The sequence below is a fragment of the Phalangium opilio genome, unplaced genomic scaffold, assembly GCF_054372755.1.
Source record: "Phalangium opilio isolate 3A_F unplaced genomic scaffold, DU_Popi_V2 ptg000014l_1, whole genome shotgun sequence".
Classification (NCBI taxonomy): Eukaryota; Metazoa; Arthropoda; class Arachnida; order Opiliones; family Phalangiidae; genus Phalangium; species Phalangium opilio.
This window is the reverse complement of record NW_028324149.1, coordinates 2,793,908-2,818,672: the sequence shown is the minus strand read 5'-3', so window position 1 is coordinate 2,818,672 and position 24,765 is coordinate 2,793,908. Positions and strand designations below refer to the sequence as shown.

Below are 24,765 nucleotides of genomic sequence, written 5' to 3'. Positions count from 1 at the left end.
CAATTAGATTTAATAATTCCCCGGTTCCTACAATCGAGAGCCGATGGGCAATTGAAATTAAATTAGGTCACGGTCTACTCTGTCTTTCTCACCCGTATAATAATAATAATATTCTTACTGAAAGAATCTTTCCATTTTCGAGAAATTGAGGTTATTCAATCTCTCGTCTGAACCACTTTCGATTTACCTAATGGAATTTAGTATGTGGTGCACTTTTAAAATGGTAACGAATTCTCGTAGAAAACGCGATATATTGAAGTGAATTTGTACGCTAAGTAAGGTTGAATGTAAGTATAGAAAACTATGGGAAAACTATTGATATTGAAAGAGAAAGTTGACACAGTTTCGGGTAAAAACATGACCCACTTTTAAGGAAAAGTTGCATGGTTTCAAATGGCGCCCTTTTTAATGGGAATATTCGTAAACTAGTTTTATAACTTTTACTACTATCAAGAACGAATTCAGGATACCATAAGAACGTGGAATGGTAAAATTGTCCCCTGGTACCATGAAGTCATACTTCTTTCGAAAACCGTTACCGCCTTCGTTCTTGGTAACACCTTAAAATCCGTTTTTAGCGCCATCGGTGGGTTATAAATCAGTTAAAGTGGCTAGTATCACATTCAGCTTCTCTGGCCTTAAGCCTTGGCGGTACACGGCGAAGTTTGGGAAGTCCGTTGTACTGACTTTGTCCCAGATAAATCAGGCTCTCTAATAGAAAATTCTAGATTCTTTATAAGCACTCTTTTTAAATACATCAGTTCATCATTAACGATTTTAACAAATTTTTTCTTGACACCGACACCAACACTCCCAGACCTAGGAGACTCCATTTTCCATATTCCCAAAAATAGGCCCCTCCCTCATGTTATGAAAAGTATGACTTCATGGCGCCAGCATTGCCTTGTTTCAACGTTCTTATGGTATCCTGAATTCGTTCTTGCTACTATATACTTCCGGAAAAGTATTATATAGCCATAGAGGCGTGTGGTGATGGTGTACGTGTCAGTTATTTTCGATAAATATATTAGTTTCGCGCCCACAAGGAAAATAATTTTGTTAGTATTTTTGTTAAATAATGTCTATACTATACTGCTTTCATCAACAATGTTTTACAACTATATAATATAAAGTGGTGTACTTATTTTAAAAGGGGGTGTGTCAATAGCTTTGCAAATTATGCGTGTATAATTTTGGTCTAAATCTAACCTAAAAGAGTTCATGGTTGGTTTTTGGGGACGTTTATCGACATTGCGAACTCAGTTTAACCCTATCTTGACCTTTGGGATCGAATTATCGAATTCCCAAATTTTATCTTGACCTTTTTAAGTCCCATTTTCGAAAGAACTAATTGTCCGTTGTCCTTCGAAGTCCCATTTTAAAAATCCACAACTGTCCGTTGACACTTGAAGTTCCATTTTTACCATCACCAAATTTCCTTTCTGACTTTTGACCTGTCCTTCCCATGATGACCTTTTGGGCCCAATTCCAAAAATCCTTTAACCTTATAAAAACGTATTTCGCTTGAAACTCAAAAATAAAACACTAAAGCCATAAGTTACAACATCACGCGAAATTAGTGATCGTATGATTGTATACGATGTTGACGTCTTTTGTCAAATAAACATTACGGCCCGGACCATCTCGCCCGGAACTCTCAATTAGCACGGTAAAAACCCCCCTTGTTGGCTTCATAGGGAAACCCCAAAATACACCCTTAGGACCCGGCTTCGACTAAAAGTTAATCCGAAATTGGATTCAAAAATACATCCACTCCACAATACTTTCCTTCAATCAAACAAACCAACCCAAGTTGTACTACTGAGTTAACGTAAAAAAATTCCCTTTTGAAAAATCTATCCACCCTGAACAACGCCTTCAGCGCCAAATGCGATAGAAGTTAAAGACCAGTCTCAGTCTGTGGAGTTGTTGTTGCAGGAACCAGAGTTTTGCCAGTAGCATTACGCTATCCTTTCAAGTCGGTCACACATTTGTGGAGAGCGGTACACAACGCTTGGCATAAATGATAGTGCATTAATTTTTGAAAACTAATCAAAGCCAAAGAAGAGTGTACGGTGAAAAATAGGTACGAGATCTCTTCGAGTGTGAAAAATATTAGTTTCGGTGTAGAAAAAAAGAATCTATAGGGTATAAACCGGAAGAAAAGATTTGAATTAAGTTAAAAATTTTGATCGCCCCGGGCAACATAAATTTTTGAATCAATTTTGAATATTTTTTTAATATAATATAAATTAGTTTTGTGCGTTTATAGAAAGTAAATTTCGTGCGGAAAAAAATACCCGGTGTTTGATGTATGTACAATTATTAGAAAATATATAAAAGAAGTTCAACAATAATGCAAAGTTATTGCTATTGCTATTTCATCAGATTTTAAGTGTATTCAAATATATACTTAAATTCAAATAAAGGTGAGTTCAAGTTTTATAATTTTTTTATACGTATATATTTTGATTTTAAATTATATTCAAATATATTATAAGAGTTTTATGAAAGAGTGTAAGTATAATTACACGGTTTGACCAACGAAAGGTTATGACGTCACTAGTTTTGTAGGTAGTTTTGGCGGTGCTATAAAAGTTAGGACTACATTAAAGCGTGATTTTTAACGAAACCAAATATAAAATTTCAAACACAAAAAAATCAACTCCCGCTATCTAATAACTATATTCAAGAACGAATTCAGGATACCATAAGAACGTTGAAACAAGGCAATGCTGGCGCCATGAAGTCATACTTTTCATAACATGAGGGAGGGGCCTATTTTTGGGAATATGGAAAATGGAGTCTCCTAGGTCTGGGAGTGTTGGTGTCGGTGTCAAGAAAAAATTTGTTAAAATCGTTAATGATGAACTGATGTATTTAAAAAGAGTGCTTATAAAGAATCTAGAATTTTCTATTAGAGAGCCTGATTTATCTGGGACAAAGTCAGTACAACGGACTTCCCAAACTTCGCCGTGTACCGCCAAGGCTTAAGGCCAGAGAAGCTGAATGTGATACTAGCCACTTTAACTGATTTATAACCCACCGATGGCGCTAAAAACGGATTTTAAGGTGTTACCAAGAACGAAGGCGGTAACGGTTTTCGAAAGAAGTATGACTTCATGGTACCAGGGGACAATTTTACCATTCCACGTTCTTATGGTATCCTGAATTCGTTCTTGCTATATTTTAATTTTTTACAAACATACACCTGGCGTTTCTTGTTTTGAAATTATCCCGTCTCGTACTTTGGTATAAAGGTTTTAACCTAGTTTCGTTTTTTAATGTGTAAAACACATACACATATATATTTTAAACTTCTGCATGTCCTTAAAATTTACGTTTTAAATATTTTTCTAAATTTGATAATCAAGTCAAGTCATAAAAAAAAGTTATAGTTAAGTCGAAAAACCAAGGTTCCGGTTGAGATGGCTTTAGGCAAGGTTATTTCGTTAAATTGGACCTAAGTTTTATAATAAGCGTATTTTTTTTCTTTTCTCATAAAAGCTGTTTGCGATTATTACAACAGAATGGTAACTTTTAATGGCCGGTTAACCTCGCTTAAAATTATTAATTTTGACATTTAAAATAAAAAAAATATTCATCCGGGCACCCCCACTTTAACTATAAATTAGTTTCACCTTTTATAATGAAAATAAAATGAATCTATCAACCTTGTATCACCACTATTTCTTGGTTAATCTTAATTAACTTAAGCCTAACCCATTTTTACTCAGTTTTATTTTTAAAAGTTTCAGCGATTGGTTCAAGAGTTGTTAAGCCTAACTAGAAAATAGTTTTCAGATTTGGAAATAAGTGTCGAAATAAAATTATGGAAAAATTAGAGAGAATTGGGATAAGTGTCGTTCTATTTAGACTTAAGTATTCGAATATCATTAAAAATTAACAGCGTTTAGTCAATTAACCTCAATTGACCTCATTACAGAATGTAATATTACGAACGCATCTCGTCTCTATTTCTATTTTGAATAAGATCTCGTAAAGATATAACTTAAGTTGTAGCTTTGATGGTAAATTCATGGTAGAGTGGATTTTCTTTAGAAATGTAGCATTCTTCAAAAGATGAAGATTAGGTACGGTTATGTTTTCTTTGGATGTTTCTCGCTTAACCTGTCTAATGTTTAAGTCGTTACGCGTACGCGAACTCATTTCACTTTCATTTAAGGGTCAAAAACCTAGGGTTCTATCTTTTATGAAATAAATTTTCACGATTTGAATCTTTTATATGCACAGAGTATCGGCAGTTTGTGTTAACTTCTCATAAATTCAAAGGCAATCAGAGGCTAAAGATCTACGATACTCTATGCTTAGTTGGCGGGAAATAAAGATCTTTAGGGTGCACCACCGCGCAATAGGACCCACGCAAATCCTTAGATTAATACATACATAAGTTCATAAGATATGTTACCACCATAAGTTTGTCGCTGGTTAAAAACTGGAGCTTGTCATGAAGTGACGTAGGTCATAGATTCGAGGTAAAGCGACGCCTGGTCAGGCGCTGCTGTCAAAGGCTTAGTAATGCAAACTAAATAGGACTAGATGGAATTAAGTCCTGCAAAATTAACCACCGAGTGTAGCCAATCAATTCTCACTTCCGTCGTTCTCGAACTAGCTGGAGCTGTAAATCTTTAGGATTACTAAGCGTCATACTTATGGAACATATCTTATAAACTTATGATACTACAGTACCAGGAAGTTTGAGTTTCTTCTAAGCAAATACGAGGAGAATTGAAGCGTTTCCCAAAAATGGTTCGAAAAGAATAAATTCTTTGATGAATAAGGGGAGCTTTGTGATGAGACTTATACAATCAAGACTCTTTCAATTTGAAGATACAGTTTCCGAGTATGAAACAAATAAGGGTGCTTGAACAATTTGCGGTTCGTTGAAGAAGTTTCAACGTTATTCTTTAATTACTCCGAATTCTTAGTAGATTCATTATCAGAGGCGTTTCTCGAAATTAAGAAGTGGGTATAACAAGGGTTTAAGAAACTTTATATAGATGCTCTTCACTTGAGCGTCAATTCGGTAATTAAGTAAATGAATGGACACTTTGGAAAAGGGGAACCTAAGCATCATCATCATAAGTTCATAAGATATGTTCACCGTAAGTTTTCTAGTACTGGTTACAAACTGGAGCTTGTCATGAAGTGAGTGAGGTAGTTCATAGATTCGAGGTAAAGCAACACCCGACTTTCGAAAATTGGTCTATTAATTTTACATCAAGAATTTTCAACAAACTAAAAAGAGCTATGATTTAATCTTGAAATCAAAAATTTCCGCTTCTATATAACCAGAAGTAAATGAACCGAAGTTACCGGAGTCGTATTGTTTATTCATTAAGCACAAGTTCCTCACAAACCCCTATATTTCAACCCCGACGATAGTCTCGCTCCTCTACTCTTTCGAGTCACAACAATTTTGAAAACGCCACCAAGCGGCCAATGTTCGAGTAACCGGATTTTTCGGGAATTAGACTAGTTAAAGTTTTTCAAAATGGCGACTTCTTCGGAAGAGGATATATTTCCCTCGGAAGATTCTTTTGCGGAGAGGTTTACACTCATTGAAAAACTTTTCGAGTAGGATAAGAAGACTTTTAACATACTTTGGTCCAATGTCTGACTTTAGAATTTCAATAAATCTTTCCCGACTTAATTGAAGTCACAAATGGTCGATTAATATTTGAAAGGTATTTCAAAAGATCATCCCTAATGTTTTCATCCATTATCGAACGTAAGCCTAGGGCCTAGGCTCCTAAGATAGAAGCAGACGCCTATTTCTGAAACAACGACTATTTATTCATACTAACGATATTGCGCGGATTTGTAACTAAGCTGTAACTATGGTCTTTGGTGCCAGCGTTAAATTTCGAGACGATTCAGGTAGAGGTACAGCTACCTTGATTTTTACTACCCCCACGTTATGGAAAACGCATTATACAAATTTGGCCCTCTCCGGTAACTTCGGTTCATTTACTTCTGATATAACCCTTTAATAGAGCTGGTAACACTCCCGCCATTTTTTATCGTTAAACGAAATAAAAATGGTAAAATTAAGATTATTCTTATGCCCAATGTCATTCACACCCTTAGGCCAAATTTTAAATCGTCTCCTTGACGATTTGAGCTTAAAATCGCTCTCGTAAATAATTTACAAAGATTTAAAGACAAAAAAAATCAAGGTTGGGTGCTTTTCTAATAGTAAAAGTGGGCCTAGGTCAAATTTACGTGCGAAAACTTCGAATTGAACTTAAAATTTTTCAACGTGTTTTAAAGTCATTAGAAAAAGCCGAAAAAATTAGCTATAGATGATTTTTTTGAAAAGATTACAATTCGTGAACACACCTAGCAATGTGCGAACCGCGTAGGTTGTATTGAAAAGGTCCCTTAGACCACTTAAAAGGGATAGTAGCAGATCTTTAAATTTTGAATTGAAAAATTCCGCTTTATTTGTGATATCTAGTTTATTAGGGAGAAGGTATAAGTTCGCCACATTTCCAGCTTTATCTCCAGTCCAAACGTAGGTCCGGAGTTAATCCCCGCCTCTAAATTACAACCAGCATCTCATTGGTCCTTGAAAACTCACGTCAGCGCGACGCGAATGACGAAAATTACGTATTTTGAAAGGGGGACTGGGACTATGGCGCGCGAATAGTAAGGCATCTTATACCTTCTCCCTAATAAACTACATATCACTTCTTGCTACTATCTCTTTAGTTTGGTGCTTACTTTAATTATTGAATCATCTTAATGTTAATAAAGTCTTAAAAGGGTTTCGAAGCAAACGCCTAGAGACACGCGGCTAGACAAATTAAACCACCGCACCGCACCAAGCAGCCCAAGGTCGACGCTACAATCTTTACATAAGGTAATTTTTCCAACGTCTAAGTAGGTGGGGAATGCTATTGTAATAGAAGGCGTGCTTTCTTACACATTGTTTATGTGCCAAGGTGATTACTTACTATGTAACAAACGGGATATTAGTTACAGAATGGGCCAGCTTTATTATGAAGAGAAGTATATTTTTTTTTATTAAGTATAATTTGTATGTGCGTGAAAACTGAAAACTAGTAAGTTGTTGAGTTTTTGACTAAATGTCTCACCTCGTGTTACCAAATAGTAAAATCAAGGGTATAGAAAAATACCCTAAAAATTAGTAACTTACAAGTCACACATGAACTATAAAATCTATTCAATAAGCGCGTTGGTAAATAGCTTAAAGAAAAGTATAGTCCTTCTGGAACCCTTACAATTATAAGTTTGACTTAACGAAGACAAACCTAACACATAACCTACCAAATCTGTCACGTGTAGCTTTCGCTTAAATACTTAATAAAAGATCGTAACTTATATAAAAATTAGTTAATTTACGATGAATTTTTTACACGTATTCGACTCTTAAACCATAACTACCCGGATATTGGGGAACGCTTTCATACCATAGTGATTACAACATCACATGAAGTACGTATAAAATACATGAAAAAAAAAATTATAAATGGAAATTATAAATTTCAATATATCGTGAACAAGGCAAGGCATATTCAAGGTTAACCGGGAGAAATCGTCTTTTAGTAAAATTTTAAAATGCGCTCCTAGAATTTTGCTCATCTTCATCGTAACAATATTGCTAGTTACGACATATCCTTATTGGTAAATCAGTTTCGCGATTTCCCCTATACAAGAAAGTTGTATCTTAAAAAAATATAATCATATTTATATTTATATAGTTGTCGTTTACTTTACTTATTTATTTATAGATCTATATCTTTATAAGTATATAGTTGTTCATTTCTGGAAGCGAAATGTTTCGTGCTCTGTATTGTTATAGCAACGGTCGTCATAGTAACTCATCTATATGGATTATTACAGTACCGCGTAGAAGTTAGAATCGTGCAAGAATGGTAACCTTCCTTAACTGAAAGAGGTATTCTGCTAAACTATTCAAACTTCCTTTGCATTTTCTTTCCCCCTTAAAAACATATTTTGTTTTTTTCCTAAACACATGATAACTTCCGGAAATTTCAATATATTTTCTTGAAATTTTGTACATTTGTTCTTTATACCCTAAAGTAGATATGTATAGAATTTCCTTTTAATTGGTGGCCATCTTGGAAAATGGCGTCCAGAAAACTAATTACTCTACGAAAGTAAAATTGTTGTTTTATCTATTGTATTGTAAGCCCCCCTTGTTACGAAACAGTTTTGAAAACATAACCAACTATACATACGGGTTTTGCAACGTTTTTAAAATTTCGAATTTTTAACGAGTTGATGTTAGAGTGACGGCGATAAAGCTCGTGTTAAACGACAGATCTGGAGGTTTCGCGGGTCACTGCATTAGTAGAATAAATCTTTTTGGTACACGGGCCGCTTAACCCGCCGCACCTACTTGACTGGCAACCCGTACAATTTCGCTAATTACTTTATTATTTAGAAATATAGAAGCCCATATAGGCTGGCTGGCTGTCTCTTCCTAATACGCCCTTAAATTGAAAGTAAATAAATTCAGACGAAAGATATAAGGGTACAATAACGAAAAAAGCGTCAAAATATTAGATCTTGTTACAATATTTTCCGAGGCCTTTATTTTCAAGTTGTTTATTTTTTGGATCATCTTAGACCAGATTCTAAATTGTCCAACATTCTCGGGATCATTTTAGGCCTATTTCTAAATTATCCAACTTTACCTGCATAAATTCAGACCTATTTTCAAATAGCCCAACTTTTCCCACATCATTTTAGACCTATAATCAAACAGCCCAATTTTTTCCGCGTAACTTCAGACCTATTTTCAAAATTTCCTGAACCAAATTAGACTTATAATAAATACCGAGAAATTTAAACTTCTCAAAGTGTCAACACCAACTTATAGTAGTGGGCGTTTTAAAAATAATGTCCATACAATTACAATTACGCAATTTCACTTCCGTCTCGGGTCTTGTTTGCATTCGAAACCATGCAAAAACCATCTATCGGTTGTGTATCTATATCATTCCAATGATTCGTAAACAAACCAATCAAATCTGGGTATAATATTAAAACTAAATACTGTTCCCCTCCGCCCCTGGGACCATGTCCGGGATTCAACTTCGACATTTAGCATCCCACACAAATTCCCCATATCCCTTACTACTGTCAAAGTAATCAGGCCGACAATACCGTACTTAAACACGTCGGGTTAATGAACCGATACGCCCACACCCGGAAAACTCTGAATTTAAACCCTTAATGCAAACGTCGTAAAAGGGCTTACTGTTTACAAATAATTACGGACGAAATTTATCTTGAAAGCAACGCGAAACCGTAATAAACCCCAATTTATAACATTATGTTCAATTGGAGTTAAGTTGACGTAACTTATGAATTGATATTTAATAAAGCTCGTGCATTTTCTTTTATCTGAACACCTGTTCACTTAGAGAAGAACCATAGACGTTTTCAATATTGATAATAAAGTATGTATTGTTATTCCACGATACATTACACGACTCTAGGCATAAAACGGCCGTAACTTTGAATAGAAATGGTCCATATATCTTAAGAGTAATTGATAATTGAAGCCCGGGGATGCTTCATTTGTTTAGAAATTTACTTTAATAATAAATTCCAATACCAAGAGTAATGAGAACAACACGCTGAAAATGGTGAGTTACAATTACAATTTGGGATTCAAACTTAACCTAATTACTGAATAGTAGTGTTTGTTTTTTTACAACAATAATTATGCGCTGCAAAAACTGCGAAGTTATTTATTTGTAACTAGTTAATCCTAATTACTAGAACTAATTATGGTTGCAAACTAAAAAGCGGAAAAAGTTCTAAAAATAATCCCAGGTATTTCACCTTCTCGCGCGATTCTTTGAAGCATTAATAAAGTAATCGAAGCGTGAAAATGAGTGGCCGGAATCGAACTATACGTACGAGTTTCCTTTCGCCGAATTGCCTTCCTTAGTATCATACTTTTCTACAAGTACCATAAGTTTATAAGATATGTTCCTTCCATGTTTGACAATACCTACACTTCGTAATGCTAGAGACATACAGCTCGAGCTAGTTCGAGAACGACGGAAGCGAGAATTGCATGACTACACTCGGTGGTTAATTTTGCAGGACTTCCATCTAGTCCTATTTAGTCTGAATACTAAGCCTTTGATAGCGCCTCACCACCAGGCGTCGCTTTACCTCGAATCTATGACCTACCTCACTCGATCACTTCATGACAAGCTCCAGTTTGTAACCAGTGACAAACTTATGGAATATAGCTTATGAACTTAAGCAAGTACCTATACTTATTTGTGTAATACGCGTATCATGTAAATTCTCACGGATCGAGCCAATCAAAGTGACTGGTTTGATTACAAGGCGCCTGAAAGAGAGGAGAGGATATGATAAAGTCATTTATATAGTCACGCATTTAATGACTCTCATTATTTATCGTTTAATGCTAATTTAGATTAATTTCGTAATGAAACCGGACATACGCGGCGAGAAACTGGCTTTAAAATAAAAGAGTAAGGTGCATTAAAATTTGGAAGCGACTTAAATTCAAAAACAAATATTTTTAGAAAACAAATATATGTGAAATAAAATCAATTCGTGATTAGATTTCAAACCAGAACGGAAGAGAAAGACAGGAGAAAAATAGGCCTAACTTTCCATTGTTAAAAGATATCGTGTTTGATTATTTAGCCGTATTGGGAGAATGTTAGTCAGACAGACAGGGTAATCATTTAAATATACGTATAATAGAATATCATAAATTATGAAAACAAAAGGTAACCCCGGACGTTACAAGAGGTCATTGTACTAAAACGGAAGAAATAATTCGATCTTATAGAAAGAAGTAAAGGCTCTGGAAACCGTTGCTTAAACATTAATAGCTCTTCCGTTGTCAGGGGTTAAAGGTACATCGCACGAGAATATGTGCCAGCATTTCGTGTCGTTCAGGCAGGCAGGTTTTTAATGGGAGGTCAGTTATGGTCGTCGATCGTGTATAAAGACCCATTAACGGACGGTCGGGAAAAGTGACGCTAACTCACTTTATAAGTTCTAAGGATCTATAAAAATGACGTGAACGACTGCCCACATTCAGAAGGTATGGGCGCATGTCAAACTTTAATCAGATCGCGTGAAGGAAGTCCGAAGAAAAAAGCTAAGCATCCCATCTCAGAAGCCTTAGTGAGACGTCACCCATGCTATTTGCTCATAGAACCAAAGCGGTACCAAACATGGCGGCTCACTCCCCAAGCTAAGTCCGTGACGTTTTACCTAGGGACTGACGTCACAACTGAGATAGCTCTATACTCTAATTTCAATCGTAAAAGGAATTTTTATAGGTCAGAATGTTTCATAGTGTAGTCCTTCAAAAATTATTAAAACCTTATTTATTTGACCTCTGGTGATTATGGGCTGGTACCATTGTATAGAAGACAATTTGATCTTTGACCCCACCTATATCTATGTCCGTTTAGCATTTAAACTTCATATTGTCCCGATATGGTTACCAATTATCAGTCCACCAATACCCTGTCGCGTTTAACTGATATTACCTTCAGAAAGAGATAAGGGAATTGTTTACCCGTTCAATTTTGACTTATCTCCAGGGGCTATGTTACTCATTTAAATAAACTCATCGCGGAACTATAGCCATACAATCAGGATGATTTGGTTACGTACTGGGAGTATCAAAGACATTCTGGTTTTGAATAACGTATACTTAATCTATACGATTCAACGCCAAGGGGGCACAGTTAGCCTTGACCGCTTGAGCGCATCCATACCAGCCCCACCAACTTACTAAGACTCGGTCTTATACTGTATATTTAAGCCTTTCTTAATAGCTAGACCCGGGGTAATTCGTCGTATAGAACTAAGAAAGAAGTCTTATCAAACTGGTTGAGTTGAAAGCGGGGAAATAGGTTGTTTACGGGCGACGCGACGCTACTCGAATGAAGTGTTGAAGGTCATCTTCCTTCGGTCAATTAGGCGTAGCGAACGTTGACTTTCATTAAATACTATCCACTATCTTACCAATGTTGTTTCTTCTCATCAATTTCCATTCTAAGAACTGATTAAAAGGACATCTGTGTTAGAAGTATGAGCCTATAAGTAACGTAACTACTCGTAAGTGTGCCAACTGAGGTATATTTAACGAAAAGGGGTATACTTCATCAGGGTAGCCACAAAGTTTCGAATTAAAATTTAATGACTAGCTAATGAGTATGCTTTTCATTTACCTTTTTGGGCCAAAAGTATTTTTTATTTATTTTTCTGGGAATATTGTTGTTTATGAACAAGTCAACTCTTGCAGTTAGGTTTAACATATTGTAAAGTCCAACGCTGCTAGAACGTACAGCGTTGTAACTTTCTAAGCCCAAGAACGTACTAAAATCAAATTCCCTGACTTTCCCCTGATAAACTTCCCTAAAAATTGTTTTCATCGTCGTATAGGCCGATTAACTTCTTGATAATATATTCGGTATAGTTATTGAACAAGAATATGGAAAAGGTTGCTGGACATCCATTTCATACGTCATATTATTCGTCCTTGACCGTATAGCCGTAGTACGGAGGTAAAAACTACAATAATCCTAAGAACCCATACCTGGCTATCATCTGGAGGCCAACAACAGAGTGCTTGGTTAGATTAGAATGCGGAATATCAAAATTAAAACGCGATACGAGAAAAGAGAGAGAGAAAGAGAAAGAGAGAGAGAGAGAAAGAGAAAGAGAAAGAGAGAGAGAGAAAGAGAGAGAGAGAGAGAGAAGCGGGTATATAGTATAGGATCAGAGATTAGCTCTCCACCGCACGGAAAGCGGATTACCTCGGCCATGGTACGTCACGGCGCACGCGCTCTAATCTCAGACTGCCTACTTCCGGCGGTGATGGGAATAATCCCTGGTTTCCCCCCTCCGCTTGAATCTTTTCGCAGATTCCAAGCGGAACAATAACTATCTAGCACCAGATCGGAGTCGGACCTAACACCCGGCCAATAGCGTCCCGAGTTTATAGCGTTATTTCTTAAGTTAATGTACTATAGGCCAGTTGAACTTCATTTTCATGTTGTAATTAACTATCCTTATCGTTTGCCTAGTAATTAAGGAATACAGTCTATAAGTGTTAGTTTGATTAACTAAAGTGACAGTTCGATATTTTGAAGCGCCTATACACCATTTGATAAATTTGAAATTTGAAAGGTGAGTGGCTCCCAAAAATATTTGCTCTTTGTTGCGAAACATATTCTTTAGGAAGTTAATATTAATTTCTATTGGAAAACTTTGGTTTTGATTTTAATTTTACAATAATAATAATAATCCAACCTTAGAAAGACAAAATTTAAACATAGAAAAATAAAGGATATTAAGGTAAAATTGATACCATCAAAGGTAGGATAAGAGTAATCTCGCGTCACCTGCACGAGATTCCATCTTAAGCGCGAGGAATATTCAAATAATCTCCGCAAAATGAGAGAACATAATTTTTAATTATTTGGTTGCCATGGTTACGTTACTAGGCAGGTGGGAATCGATTATAAATTAGTACAAACAACTCTCGCGTGTACGTACGAACGTACCTACAAGCAATTCCCGCATATTTTAAACTTCAAAACTACTTCATAGCGAGTGACCCACAACTATATGTATGCGTGACAGCAAACGTATTATCTTGTACTGTACTGTACAGTACATCACGGGTCGATACAGCTAGATCGTTATGCAAAACAAATTTAAGCGGCTTTATAAGAACAATACAATGTTACCAAGCCATTCTGTAACGTAATATAATATAGCATAATCCAAATTTAAACATTAGCACCTTGTCAAAAAAAGGGCTCGAGTTTTGACCTAAAAGTGTCAATCTTTCTCCTTATCGGTATTAGATATTAGCATAAGTTTATAAGATATGTTCCATAAGTATAACACTTCCTATACAAGTTCGTAATGCTAGAGACTTACAGCTCGAGCTAGTTCGAGGGAGAACGACAAGCGAGAATTGAATAACTACACTCGATGGTTAATTTTGCAGTCCATCTTCCTATTTAGTCTGTGATAAGCCTTTGATAGCAGCGCCTCACCAGGCGTCGCTTTACCTCGAATCTATGACCTACCCCACTCACTTCATGACAAGCTCCAGTTTGTACCGGTACTAGAAAACTTATGGTAAACATATCTTATGAACTTATGGTATTAGGCTTTCCAGTTTTAGTTAAAACACCGTGTTTCCTGACCGGCTGTATAAAAAGGTGTGGCCATATTATTTTTAAAATTTATCCCTATGTATGTAGCTAGCTAATCTTGTTGCGCGGGATTTATCAGTTGAACTTCCTTTTTGTGGTTAAAGTTACATAAACTTCACTGAAATATCGGTCAAAATACCCAGTGACGTCGTATCCCGTGTTTGTATTGCTAAAACGGAAGCATGGCTGTCAATAAAAAATTCCTTATTATGCTTATTTTAAATTAATTTTCGTAATTAATAAATTTTAAGAATTGTATTTCAGAAATAAATTTATGTCTCTCGCTTATATTTAACTTTAATACATGTTTGACGTAGCTTTTGAAGTTCATGGTCACCATTAAAAAGGTATACAGGCCTCTGATCTTTGACCTTCTATTAATATTAACGATAAACTGGCATTGTAAGTAACTGTTCGACCAGAATCATGTTTAATTCTATGTAAAACTCAACTACTAAGTCTTCAACATAGTGTCAGCGTACGCTACAAATTTATAACATCTGTACCTTCAAGGCTATCAGGAATTTTAGCATAAAAATGCACTTTAAATAGAAACTGATAACTAAAACTAGTTTCTAATAATTATAGTAAAAAATTGGTGTAATTATTTTAAGTACTAAATTTTCAGCTATGGCTAATTCTTTAAATACATTTATAAGATGAAAAACAAAAAATGTGCAGATGGTTTAATCTTTTCTAAAATTAGTCAGGCTTTGATATAAAATCGCCGGGCAACCTTAGAGTCAGTTATCAACGAAAGGGAATGCCAGAAATGAAATGACGTTACTAATTTGACGCTGCTATTCTTCTTGTATCTTTTTGTTAACCTTCGTGTTTTCCATATAGAAACACTATCTTAACAAAAAATCTCTTCTTGTTTAGCAAACCGGCCTTGGCTAGATCTGTCATTTATCAAACTGGATTTATTGATAGGCAAATCATACCTCGAGTTTCAGAATCTCTAAAACGTATTCAAGCAATTTTTCTAAAGAATTTTAACTCTTTGTAAAAAATTCATTATCAAAAATCATAATTAGGGATCATTTAGTTAATTTCGACTGAATTCAATAACCCCAGAATGAGATAAAAACATTTTTTTAGATATTCTATTTTGACCAATTTTGATTGATTTAAGTGTTTTCAAACTTATCAACTAAATTTCTTCTCATTTGAAATATAAGCGAGATAACGGGTTTTTTTTACTATTATCAAAGGGTGTAAACCTGACAGGATCTTGTTTCTATAGCGTTATACACATTATTATAAACACCCAAAACATTTAATGGAATTTTTTTGATCAGAAAATTGCGAGTAAACACTCCTCGAACGAGATTAAAATTAATCACCTGCAAATTCCTTATCGGTGATAAATTATTACCAAATGCTATAATATACAATTATGTCTGTCTAATTTCTGTTTTGAAGATTAAGAACCTGGTGAACCATTACAATTATTTAAATAAGATGAGGTTTAAATCATATTTCTTTCTTTGAAAACGTTGAAAAAAGAGTTTTTAAACTTTCGACAAAGAAATTGAAACTTTTATCAAAAGTATTTAGATACTAAAACAAAAAGTACACTTCGTTGAAACTTGCTCGCGCCGTGTAATAAGAGAATCCCCCCTCCTTTATCCCAGTATAGTGTCGACCCCCCCTCTGGTGGTACAGGGAACGAGCCGTGAATAGGCTCATAATGCAGCAGATGCTAGCTCTAGCACCAAAAATTAACGTACTACTTTTTATAACCCTATGGTGGTTAGTTTGTGTAGGAGGTTGGGAGGAGGGTAGTTTGCTTCTCAGTTTACATGTCGTCTACAGCCAAAGGCAGCTAGGGAATTGTTAATGAAGTATACTTTTTGTTTTTAAATCTATATACTTTTGCTTTTATCTGTAGCTAAATTGATTCTGGAAAACGGTTCAATTCATCCTCGTCCCTTTCTCTTTGTAGGCCAGTAAAGTTTATAATCCATCCCATTTTTTAAAAAAGATTGAAACGCGAGTCAAAATTCTTTAAACCGGTTTCAAAGAAACTAAAGATCTTGATTCTTTAAAAATTCAAAAAATTAACTTCCGCGTCAATTAGGAAGACGGTTCTAGTTTCGTTTGTTTAATCTTAAAACGATTATCTTTCTTTTGCTTTTCATTCATTCATTCATTGGGACATTATTACGGTCAGTTCTCAGCCAATAGTAAAGAGCTAGGGGTTAGGGTTTCAACTTTATTTTTAACTCGAAGAACAATAAACTGGTTCGAAGTTTAATAGTGTGAATAGATACGTGTTTTTAACGAGTTAAGAAATTTCAAAGGCGGAAAGTTTCGAGAAACTAATTTGGTTTCATTTGTGAATTGAAAAGTTAAAATGTATTTTTGGGTTTAGGCCTAATTAAATTTTGAGTGTTTTTGTTGACAAAGACGACAATTTCTTGAAGAAAAGCGTTTTCTTTTCGAATTTGTAAACGAGTAAGCAATTTAAGGAAACGAAACTTAACTGAGCGTAAACGGATGGTTTTTATTTGTAAAAAGCGAAAGGAAACAAGTATTTGCTTAATAAATATGAAACTAGTTCGATATTAATTTTTAAATACTTAAGAAAGTGTGTATGTATTAGTAGGTTTATGTTTGTTTGAGTTAATTATGGTAAAATCTATCATAAATTCATAACGATATTTTTCTATCTATTTTCAGAAGTTATTTGAAGCGACATGTTTTTGAACACGGCGACAATGACCAATTTACGACGCTAAAAAGACCATTCGGTCCTTTGCCATCAGCAGTGTGACAAATTAAACACTCACTATGGGTAACCCTAACCGCGAAAGCAGTTCCAGTTCCGAAGGTCAAGCGACGGCCCAAACAGTCGTGACAACACCACCGACGTCACCATCGTCAACGGGTTCGAGTACGCCGGCTAGTTCCCCAACAGCCGGGACATCGACGCAACGACCCCCTCCCCCGACCTACGAGTCCCTGTCCGCGGCAGTCGCGTCGGTTGTGCGTCGAGCGTCATTCGGGTCCCTGGGACGACGCCGGTCTTCGACCGAAAGTGTAGGGGGAAGCGCGGTAAGAATCACCGATGACGCGGGCGTCAATGGTGTCGGTTCGCTTACCGGTAACGAAACTGCTTCAGTGCCCGTTTGGGAAAGACTAACCGAAGAGGAAGTGAGAAGGAAAAGAAGAGGAACGTGGCAACACGACATTTCCTTCGTTTTTGCCACTATTAGTTGCGTCGTAGGAATGTACAATATCAGCAGGTTCGCCATGATGGTTTATCTTTACAAAGGTAAGAATGTTGATAAGGTTTTTAAACAAAATTTACACACTTATGTTTTTAGTCAACGTTGACAGCTTTAAGTTCAATTGGTAGAATGCATTTAAAAATATGGGGTGCTGTCTGGGCTTGTTTCTTAACGTAAATAGCAACAGATTCCCCCAAACAACCTTTAAACAAAGTGAGAGGGTAATCAAGCTTTTTATCGAGAGACAGACCTATGGCAGGCCAAATAACTCAATCAGACTATGTTGAGCAATAATTGTCAACGGTAAAATCTAGCGCGTAGGAATACTAACATACTTTCAATTCAAACAACGTAATAAAAGTGAAATTCACGCAGCTACCTAACCATATACTACCCAAGGTTTTACTGTATTGAATTCATTATCATATCTCACATTACCATAAGTAAAAATACATTATTCCGAAATAACCGAGTCCATACCACGTACGAGACGTTGACAGATTTGTGACATTCGATATTGACCAATGTATAACGGGAAACACTAGCTATCTTTTCCTCGAAAGACATCCTAACCCTTTCCATCATAAATTGTATCGTCTTCGGATACGCATAATTCTTTAAAAATGATCCGACGACGAGGTCCAGTAACCTAGGAGAAGCGTCGTATTTTCTTATCCCAGCTTCGGGGTAACTTCCGCGACTGGTAGACCTTGAGGGATCTGGTTTTCCATATTTTTCTTTTAATATTTCCTTTAACGATAACATCTTATAATATAAAAGATGGATTTTCGCGATGATATCATTTCCCAGAGACACTGTTAGCGAACCGTAGCGAAAATCGAAAGGTGATAGAAACAGGTGCGTGCTTAAACCATATGAAAACTTCTCACCGAGGTTTATACCAATTGGATTTAATGATCGCCTACCTGTTATAATGTTTCTTTCTTCTTAAATAACCATGAGCTATAGCCGAAGGGTACGTTTGAAAGTCTGCGGGTTTATTTCCGGCTAAGATTCGACTGGTTAGGACCTTGTTAAGAAAAGATACAGATAAATTTCACGATGGACCAAAGATAATTGTTAATTTAAGTTGCCTTTAACGCAATTAATTGATTCAATATTTTTAATAAAAGCCTTCTCATAATCTTTAGGTATTTAAAATTATTCTAAACATTTTTAATTTACAACGACTCTGTTAACAGAGCGTGCACGCAAATATCGAGCGAAAGGTCATAGGTCAAACCCTGCCTACGTTTAAGAAACCAACCTTGGAAAGCCGAGAATATACATAATAATTTAAACAAACTCGTTAAAAAGAAAAGAAAAAAATGTCAAACAACCTTGACGTGACAATTTTGCTAATTGAATGAATGCATTACCGCGCATATTTCCAACTGTTTAAAAGTTAGTTACGCTTTGCGTAAGTTGGAAAACAACCAAGATTAATTGCCTGTTCAGTTTTGCATACATACCTTAATGCGCCTTAACTTAATTATTCGCCAACTTAATTGTTAAAAACAAAATAATTTCTTGAATTTAAATTTTAGGAGGATTGAACTGTCCCTTTATCTCGAGTTAATTAAGAAAGGTTATCGACATCGCGTGAATTAAAAAGTCACGGCGGAAAATCAACTTCATTTGCATTGGAAAATAGTTAGCCATCTCTTTCATTATAAAATTTAAAGACAAGAGAGAGAGGGTTAACCTCGTTAGGGTTAGGGATAATTTTTTTTATAAAATAAATTAATTATTATTCCCAGCTATGGACTGCAAATAATTTTAATTATTAAACGAAAATTAATTATCTTTTCTTATGAAAATTATGGGGAACATATTTTGCGTGAAGTGTAAGGCAAGTCTGGATGACTACCTAACCACGCATTTTAGCTCATCTGACATTTGAGTAATAAGGTAATTGCTTCCGGTGACTTTAGTTATTACAATGGGAGCACGATTTTTATCGAAGACCTTTGTTTAATTCTTTAGCCAGGTCAAGAAAGGACGCGTGGTTAATGGAAGACAGACAACGCGTTTTCCATAGAACGAGTTTTTATCGTGATTTAACTACCGACTATGGATCACGCGACCATTTTAAACTATATAGAAAATACCTTATACTAAAACCCATTTTGTCTGATACGTGTGATATAGTGGGTCAAGGTGAACCCATGGCGTTTAGGTACACGTTAATAATGAAGGAATTCATTTTAAAATCATTAATCTGTCAATTATATAAATATCTACTTGATTCTGAAAATTATAATAGTGTGGGGTTTTACCGTTTGACTGATAAGTCGTGTGTGTCCGGGTGATTTCCACCCAAAAACAAGTTTTCTTCAAAATTTACGTCAGTTTTCTTATTTTTCTTTATTAATAAAATTTATGACGTCATGAAATTTGACAGAAGCTTTTTGACTTTTATCTTACGAAAAAAAACTACACCTTTCAATGTAGATTAATACTTAATTAAAACTTGTCTTACCTTAATTAAATCACAAGTATTTAAATAATATTAATTGAAATTATTATTATTTATATTTATATTTATTATAGGTTATTTCCTATTTGAGTTCTTAGTCTTAACAGCTATATTGGGAGTTCCTTTCTTATACGCTATGATGACCTTGGGTCAGTTTCTTGGTTCGGGTCTTTTAGATATGTGGTACATATCACCAGCTTTCAAAGGTAAAGAAAGATCTCATAAATATTTTAGAAAGAAAACTAACTCGATTGAGATATTTTCAAAATAAGGACTTCCAATATATTTTTTTTTCTTTTAACTGTTTCTCAGGTCTAGGATTCGCCTTTTTGTACCTGTACGTCATAGCGGGGATATACACAACCATCCCAATATCGTGGTTATTCGTTTATTTCAAAGATTCATTTATAACAACGCGTGAACACTATAGATGGGCTCTTTGCCAACCCAAGTTTGCCGCTGAAAGTAAGTTAAAACATTTTTGAAACTACGTTAATACCGTGTTTATTTTAGAGGGAGCGTGTTTCGAAAACCACTTGTTTTAACCCTTCACCCTCCCTTGAAAGGAAGTTGTTAAAATTCCAATAATTTAGAATCAATACTAGTTTTTAAGGAAAAAAAACTCTTGTGTTTTCCTTAAGAGATGAGCTAAGACATCTTGGGCAACTTTTAGGAGAAATAAAAAAAACATTGTCCCTGAAAAGTAATAAATTTATTTTGTTTTCTTTGACAAGGTTGTTTTCAAGCCCACAACTCTTCGAGTCCCGATTTTGTTGGTTGGACGGCCCCCTCCTATTTCAAGTAAGCCTATAATAATAAGTCTACCTCTTTCATTGAATTCCCAGTCGCTCGTTCAGTAAGAATCGGCGAAAATAAATGTGTTAAACCATAAGTTCATAAGATATGTTCCATAAGTTTGTAAATTCTGGTTACAAACTGAAGCTTGTCACGAAGTGAGGGAGGTAGGTCATAGATTCGAGGTAAAGCGACGCCTGATGAATAGGACTAGATGGAATGCAAAATTAACCACCGAGTGTAGGACTTCAATTCTCGCTTGTCATTCTCGAACTAGCTGTCTCTAGCATTACGAACGTGTTTGGGTAGTGTCATACTTATGGAATATATCATTTATAAACTTATACGGATGATTCCCGTTTTCGACGAGACGTTTGTCACGATCCCGAAAGCTACAATTTATTGCCCCTAATTCTTTTTTAGTTGTATTATTTTCCATAAGGGAGTCTTTTGTTTTTAAACCCAAATGTTTCGAAATAATTTTCGCGTCAATTTTAATCAAAACTAATTGGAAAAATTAAGGAAATTAAAGCAAATATCATAACTAAGGCTAAGTAAAGTTGCCTCTTAATTCCATCAAGCCCACTACGGAAAACTAAGGCGTACCAAAAGCCTAATAAATAACGTGATGGTTATAATTTCAAAATTTTAACTAGTTAATTAAGTTCAATTATAGTTTTGTGTAGTAACTTCAGTTCCGTTGAATTTCTCATATATTTAATTTATAAGTACAAGGCCATTAGGATAACATTAATTGGGGAAATAATAAAATTTGCATTAAATCTGCTTCCCATATAATAATAATAACGACCATATAATCGAAATGGATGGTAAAATATAAAGGCAATTAAGTTCATTAGCGCGAATCTCTACCTGTTTAGATTCAAGGGATAAAAATTGGGGCCAACGCCTAACAAAATATAAATATAATAACGAAATAAACAAATTACGATGAAATAATATTCCAAAATATATAGAAACTAATGAACCGAAAACCAAAACCTCCCACACACGCGTTAATTATACAATATTTTAATTTACCCTCGAAAATACTTGGCGTAAAATGACATAGCGCATTTCCATTTAGCCAAATCTCGTACCAGTACTCGTTATATTTACAAATTATATTTTCTTTTTTTATTAATTTTCAGTGGCAGAGTCCTGGATAGAAAAAGTAGCATGGAGGATATGTCAATGGGGGACCTTCGTTTCGAAATCGCTTTTCATTTGGCCATTATTTGGCTTCTAGTCTTTGTATGTCTTAGTAGAGGCCTACGTTCCTTAGGAAAAGTGGTTTTCGTATTGGGTACCTTACCAACGGCCTTGCTGTTACTCGTTACCATAAGATTCATGGAACAATGGAGTGACGGCGTAAGCGAAATATTTTCCGGAGCTGGGAGATCCATTCTTACAGATTCAGAGGTAAAATAACTTCATTCTTCAAAGACCCCATTGAGTTATAAAACCAATTCGGATGAAAAATAAACCATTGAAATAATTCTTCCCTGTTCGCTGAGGAATGCAATTTTCACCCCAAGAACCCTTACTCTTAATCACCCCACGAAAGGGTCCGAAACTCGAGCTGTCCATCTTTACACATCTGTAAAGATGGACAAGCTGAAGTTCCCCAAATAGTTTGCCCGCAATAAAACATCTACGAACTTAATCAAACTACTTCGTCTTCATTTTCAATGGTTTATTCCCTCCAGTGGGATATTCTAGTAAACTAAGTGTATCTTTCCACAAACAGTCATGGCTGCTGGCAGCCAGAGAAGTCTTTTTAATCTGGGGTATGAATGGAGCCGCAGTCCTTCACTTGGCGAGTCACAACAGGCTGAACGCTAAACTAACCAAACACTTAACCATCATTGTCTGCGTTATCCTAGCGGTGTTAATCATGGGATCTTTCCTGTGTATTAGCGCCATGCAGATAGTCACTGATAGAAACCTAGTACTTGTCGCGTCGTCTTTTGGTAAAAATTAAACCTAACAACACCTTATAGTCAGTCCTTCCAGACACTAATATAACTTAATATTATGATTCCGCAGAGGATGAAGTGTACGTAAAGATACTACAGTTACGTAGCATGTTGATACCGAGCGACAGTAACAGGAGTACGATAAACTTCTTCACCGGTACAACTCTCTTAACGCCGACTATAGACGGGTTAAGTGGTTACCAAGTTGTTAGACTTGCCGTAGAGGTTATGCCAGCCGCTTTGGCGTTAGAAGGGGTTAGGAGCATATCGTCGTTCTGGTCAATTTGTTTCTATGGCATGATGATCTTATTCGCCTTGGGTCAACAGGTCAGTATTTACTTCTTTAGCGTCAATATAGACCAGCTCACGAAAACAATTAACAAATAGTATAGTGGTAGTTTTTGATTGACGTGGTCTAAAATAGTTTCAATGGAAAGGTCCTCATTATTAAATTTATCTTTCAGATCACGACGTGGTTTTGCGTTGTGGAATCAATAATCGCTTTGAAACCCAAAGTCCTTAAGCCATGGCAAACTATAATTACCTTTATAACTTGTAACATCGGATTTTTACTGGGACTACCTATGACGACAAACGTACGTAGCAGAAACAGAAAAAACGTTTAGTTTGATGTTTACTGAAATTTTTGTACGATATGTTTTCAGATGGGAATCTACATAGTATTCTTCATCGACTTTGCCCTTGGATCCCTATGGTGGATCGTGGTGATATGTCTGATAACTTTGATAGCGATACTATTTATTCGGGGTCACCCTTATGGCACGGATCAACTAGTCACAATCCTCACTCCCGATACAAAGACTAAATTATGGTTACTGCCGCTATTAACGTTCCTATGGAATGTTGTACTCCCCGTTTCACTTTTGGTAAGTATAACCAGAAATTAATGACCTTCAACACAGAGTTCCAATGTCATCATGAGCTTCCAATTTTGTAAATTTCAACGTTTATATATGAATTTTGCCTTTTAAGGTGCTTACGATAGCATTCTTAAGATGGACACCTCTCAGCCTCAACTTAACTATGATAGGACCAAGTGGTTACCGGTTCTGGCCAAGATATATCAAGAAACTAGCCTTTTTCATTCAAATTCTGCCCCTAGCTGTTGCGGCATCAGTATGCTCTATGAAAGCCTACCTCTACTTAGCACCAAAATCCCAACTGCCATTACACGAGGTAATAAATTAAAAAGTCAAAAGTTCGTACATATATATTTACATTTCAAACGTTTTTTTATAGCGTATTCAATCCTGGTGCTGTCCAGTTTTCGCGCCGGCTACAGTGCTATCTAATACAGTTTCAACTAATAGTAGCCCCGGGTTGACCCCCACGGGTCAAGGTGTTATTAACAGTGCCTACGAAGAGGACCCACCCCCAAAATACACTCCTCCACCGTCTTATTCAACAGCAACTTCTAAATTAGTAATTAAACAATTAATGGACCAATCAAATTATCGCGAACTTGAAGCCGCGAGAATCGCCTGCGCTACAGTTGGACTTCAATCAAACGCGTTACACGGTGTGGAATTAGTTTCCTACGACCCTCAACCGGACATAGCCGAAACTAGACAAACACCGGCGCCCAATGTATAGTGATTTAATCAATTTTTTAATTAATATAATTTTAGTAATTTGATGACAAAAGTGTATGTAATGAAAATATCAAATGCCAAAAACCGGTGTAGTCATTTTTTAAACGGTTTAAGACAAGATTTGTTAAAATAGTTATTGTAAATTAATTTTTGCATCAAAGGTTCAAAAGTACACTGCCTTATTTTAGAAATTAACCGACGATGAAGTTCAAAAAAAAAAAAAAAAAAAAAATCTGACCCTTTTAGATCATAAATCTCTTCGTAAAATGACCTCTATTGGTCAGACTGTTTCCCCGGTACTCTTTTTTCAACCAATCAGGGTATATCTTAAACACCACTCAATTTAAGCAATATAACAAAACGTCGTCATCATCTAATTAAGAAGACTGTATATCGCTTTAAAGA

At 35.6% G+C, this 24,765-nt stretch overlaps 1 protein-coding gene across 2 annotated transcripts; it reads left to right on the top strand.

Moving 5' to 3' along the window:
* The first annotated feature begins 963 nt into the window (after positions 1–963).
* Positions 964–24,492, top strand: bdg (sodium-dependent transporter bedraggled). Of its 2 annotated transcripts, none has more exons than XM_089865251.1 (12): positions 964–2,429; positions 16,944–17,538; positions 20,048–20,179; positions 20,286–20,438; positions 20,708–20,774; positions 21,920–22,190; positions 22,519–22,741; positions 22,818–23,074; positions 23,212–23,343; positions 23,413–23,634; positions 23,741–23,944; positions 24,008–24,492. In XM_089865251.1, exons 2-12 carry the CDS (start codon positions 17,055–17,057, stop codon positions 24,359–24,361), a joined length of 2,499 nt encoding a protein of 832 aa, XP_089721377.1. In that variant the 5' UTR covers positions 964–2,429; positions 16,944–17,054; the 3' UTR covers positions 24,362–24,492. The 2 variants fall into 2 exon arrangements, with proteins under 2 accessions (XP_089721377.1, XP_089721376.1); XM_089865250.1 differs by lacking the exon at positions 964–2,429 and adding an exon at positions 11,188–13,218.
* Positions 24,493–24,765: the final 273 nt, after the last annotated feature.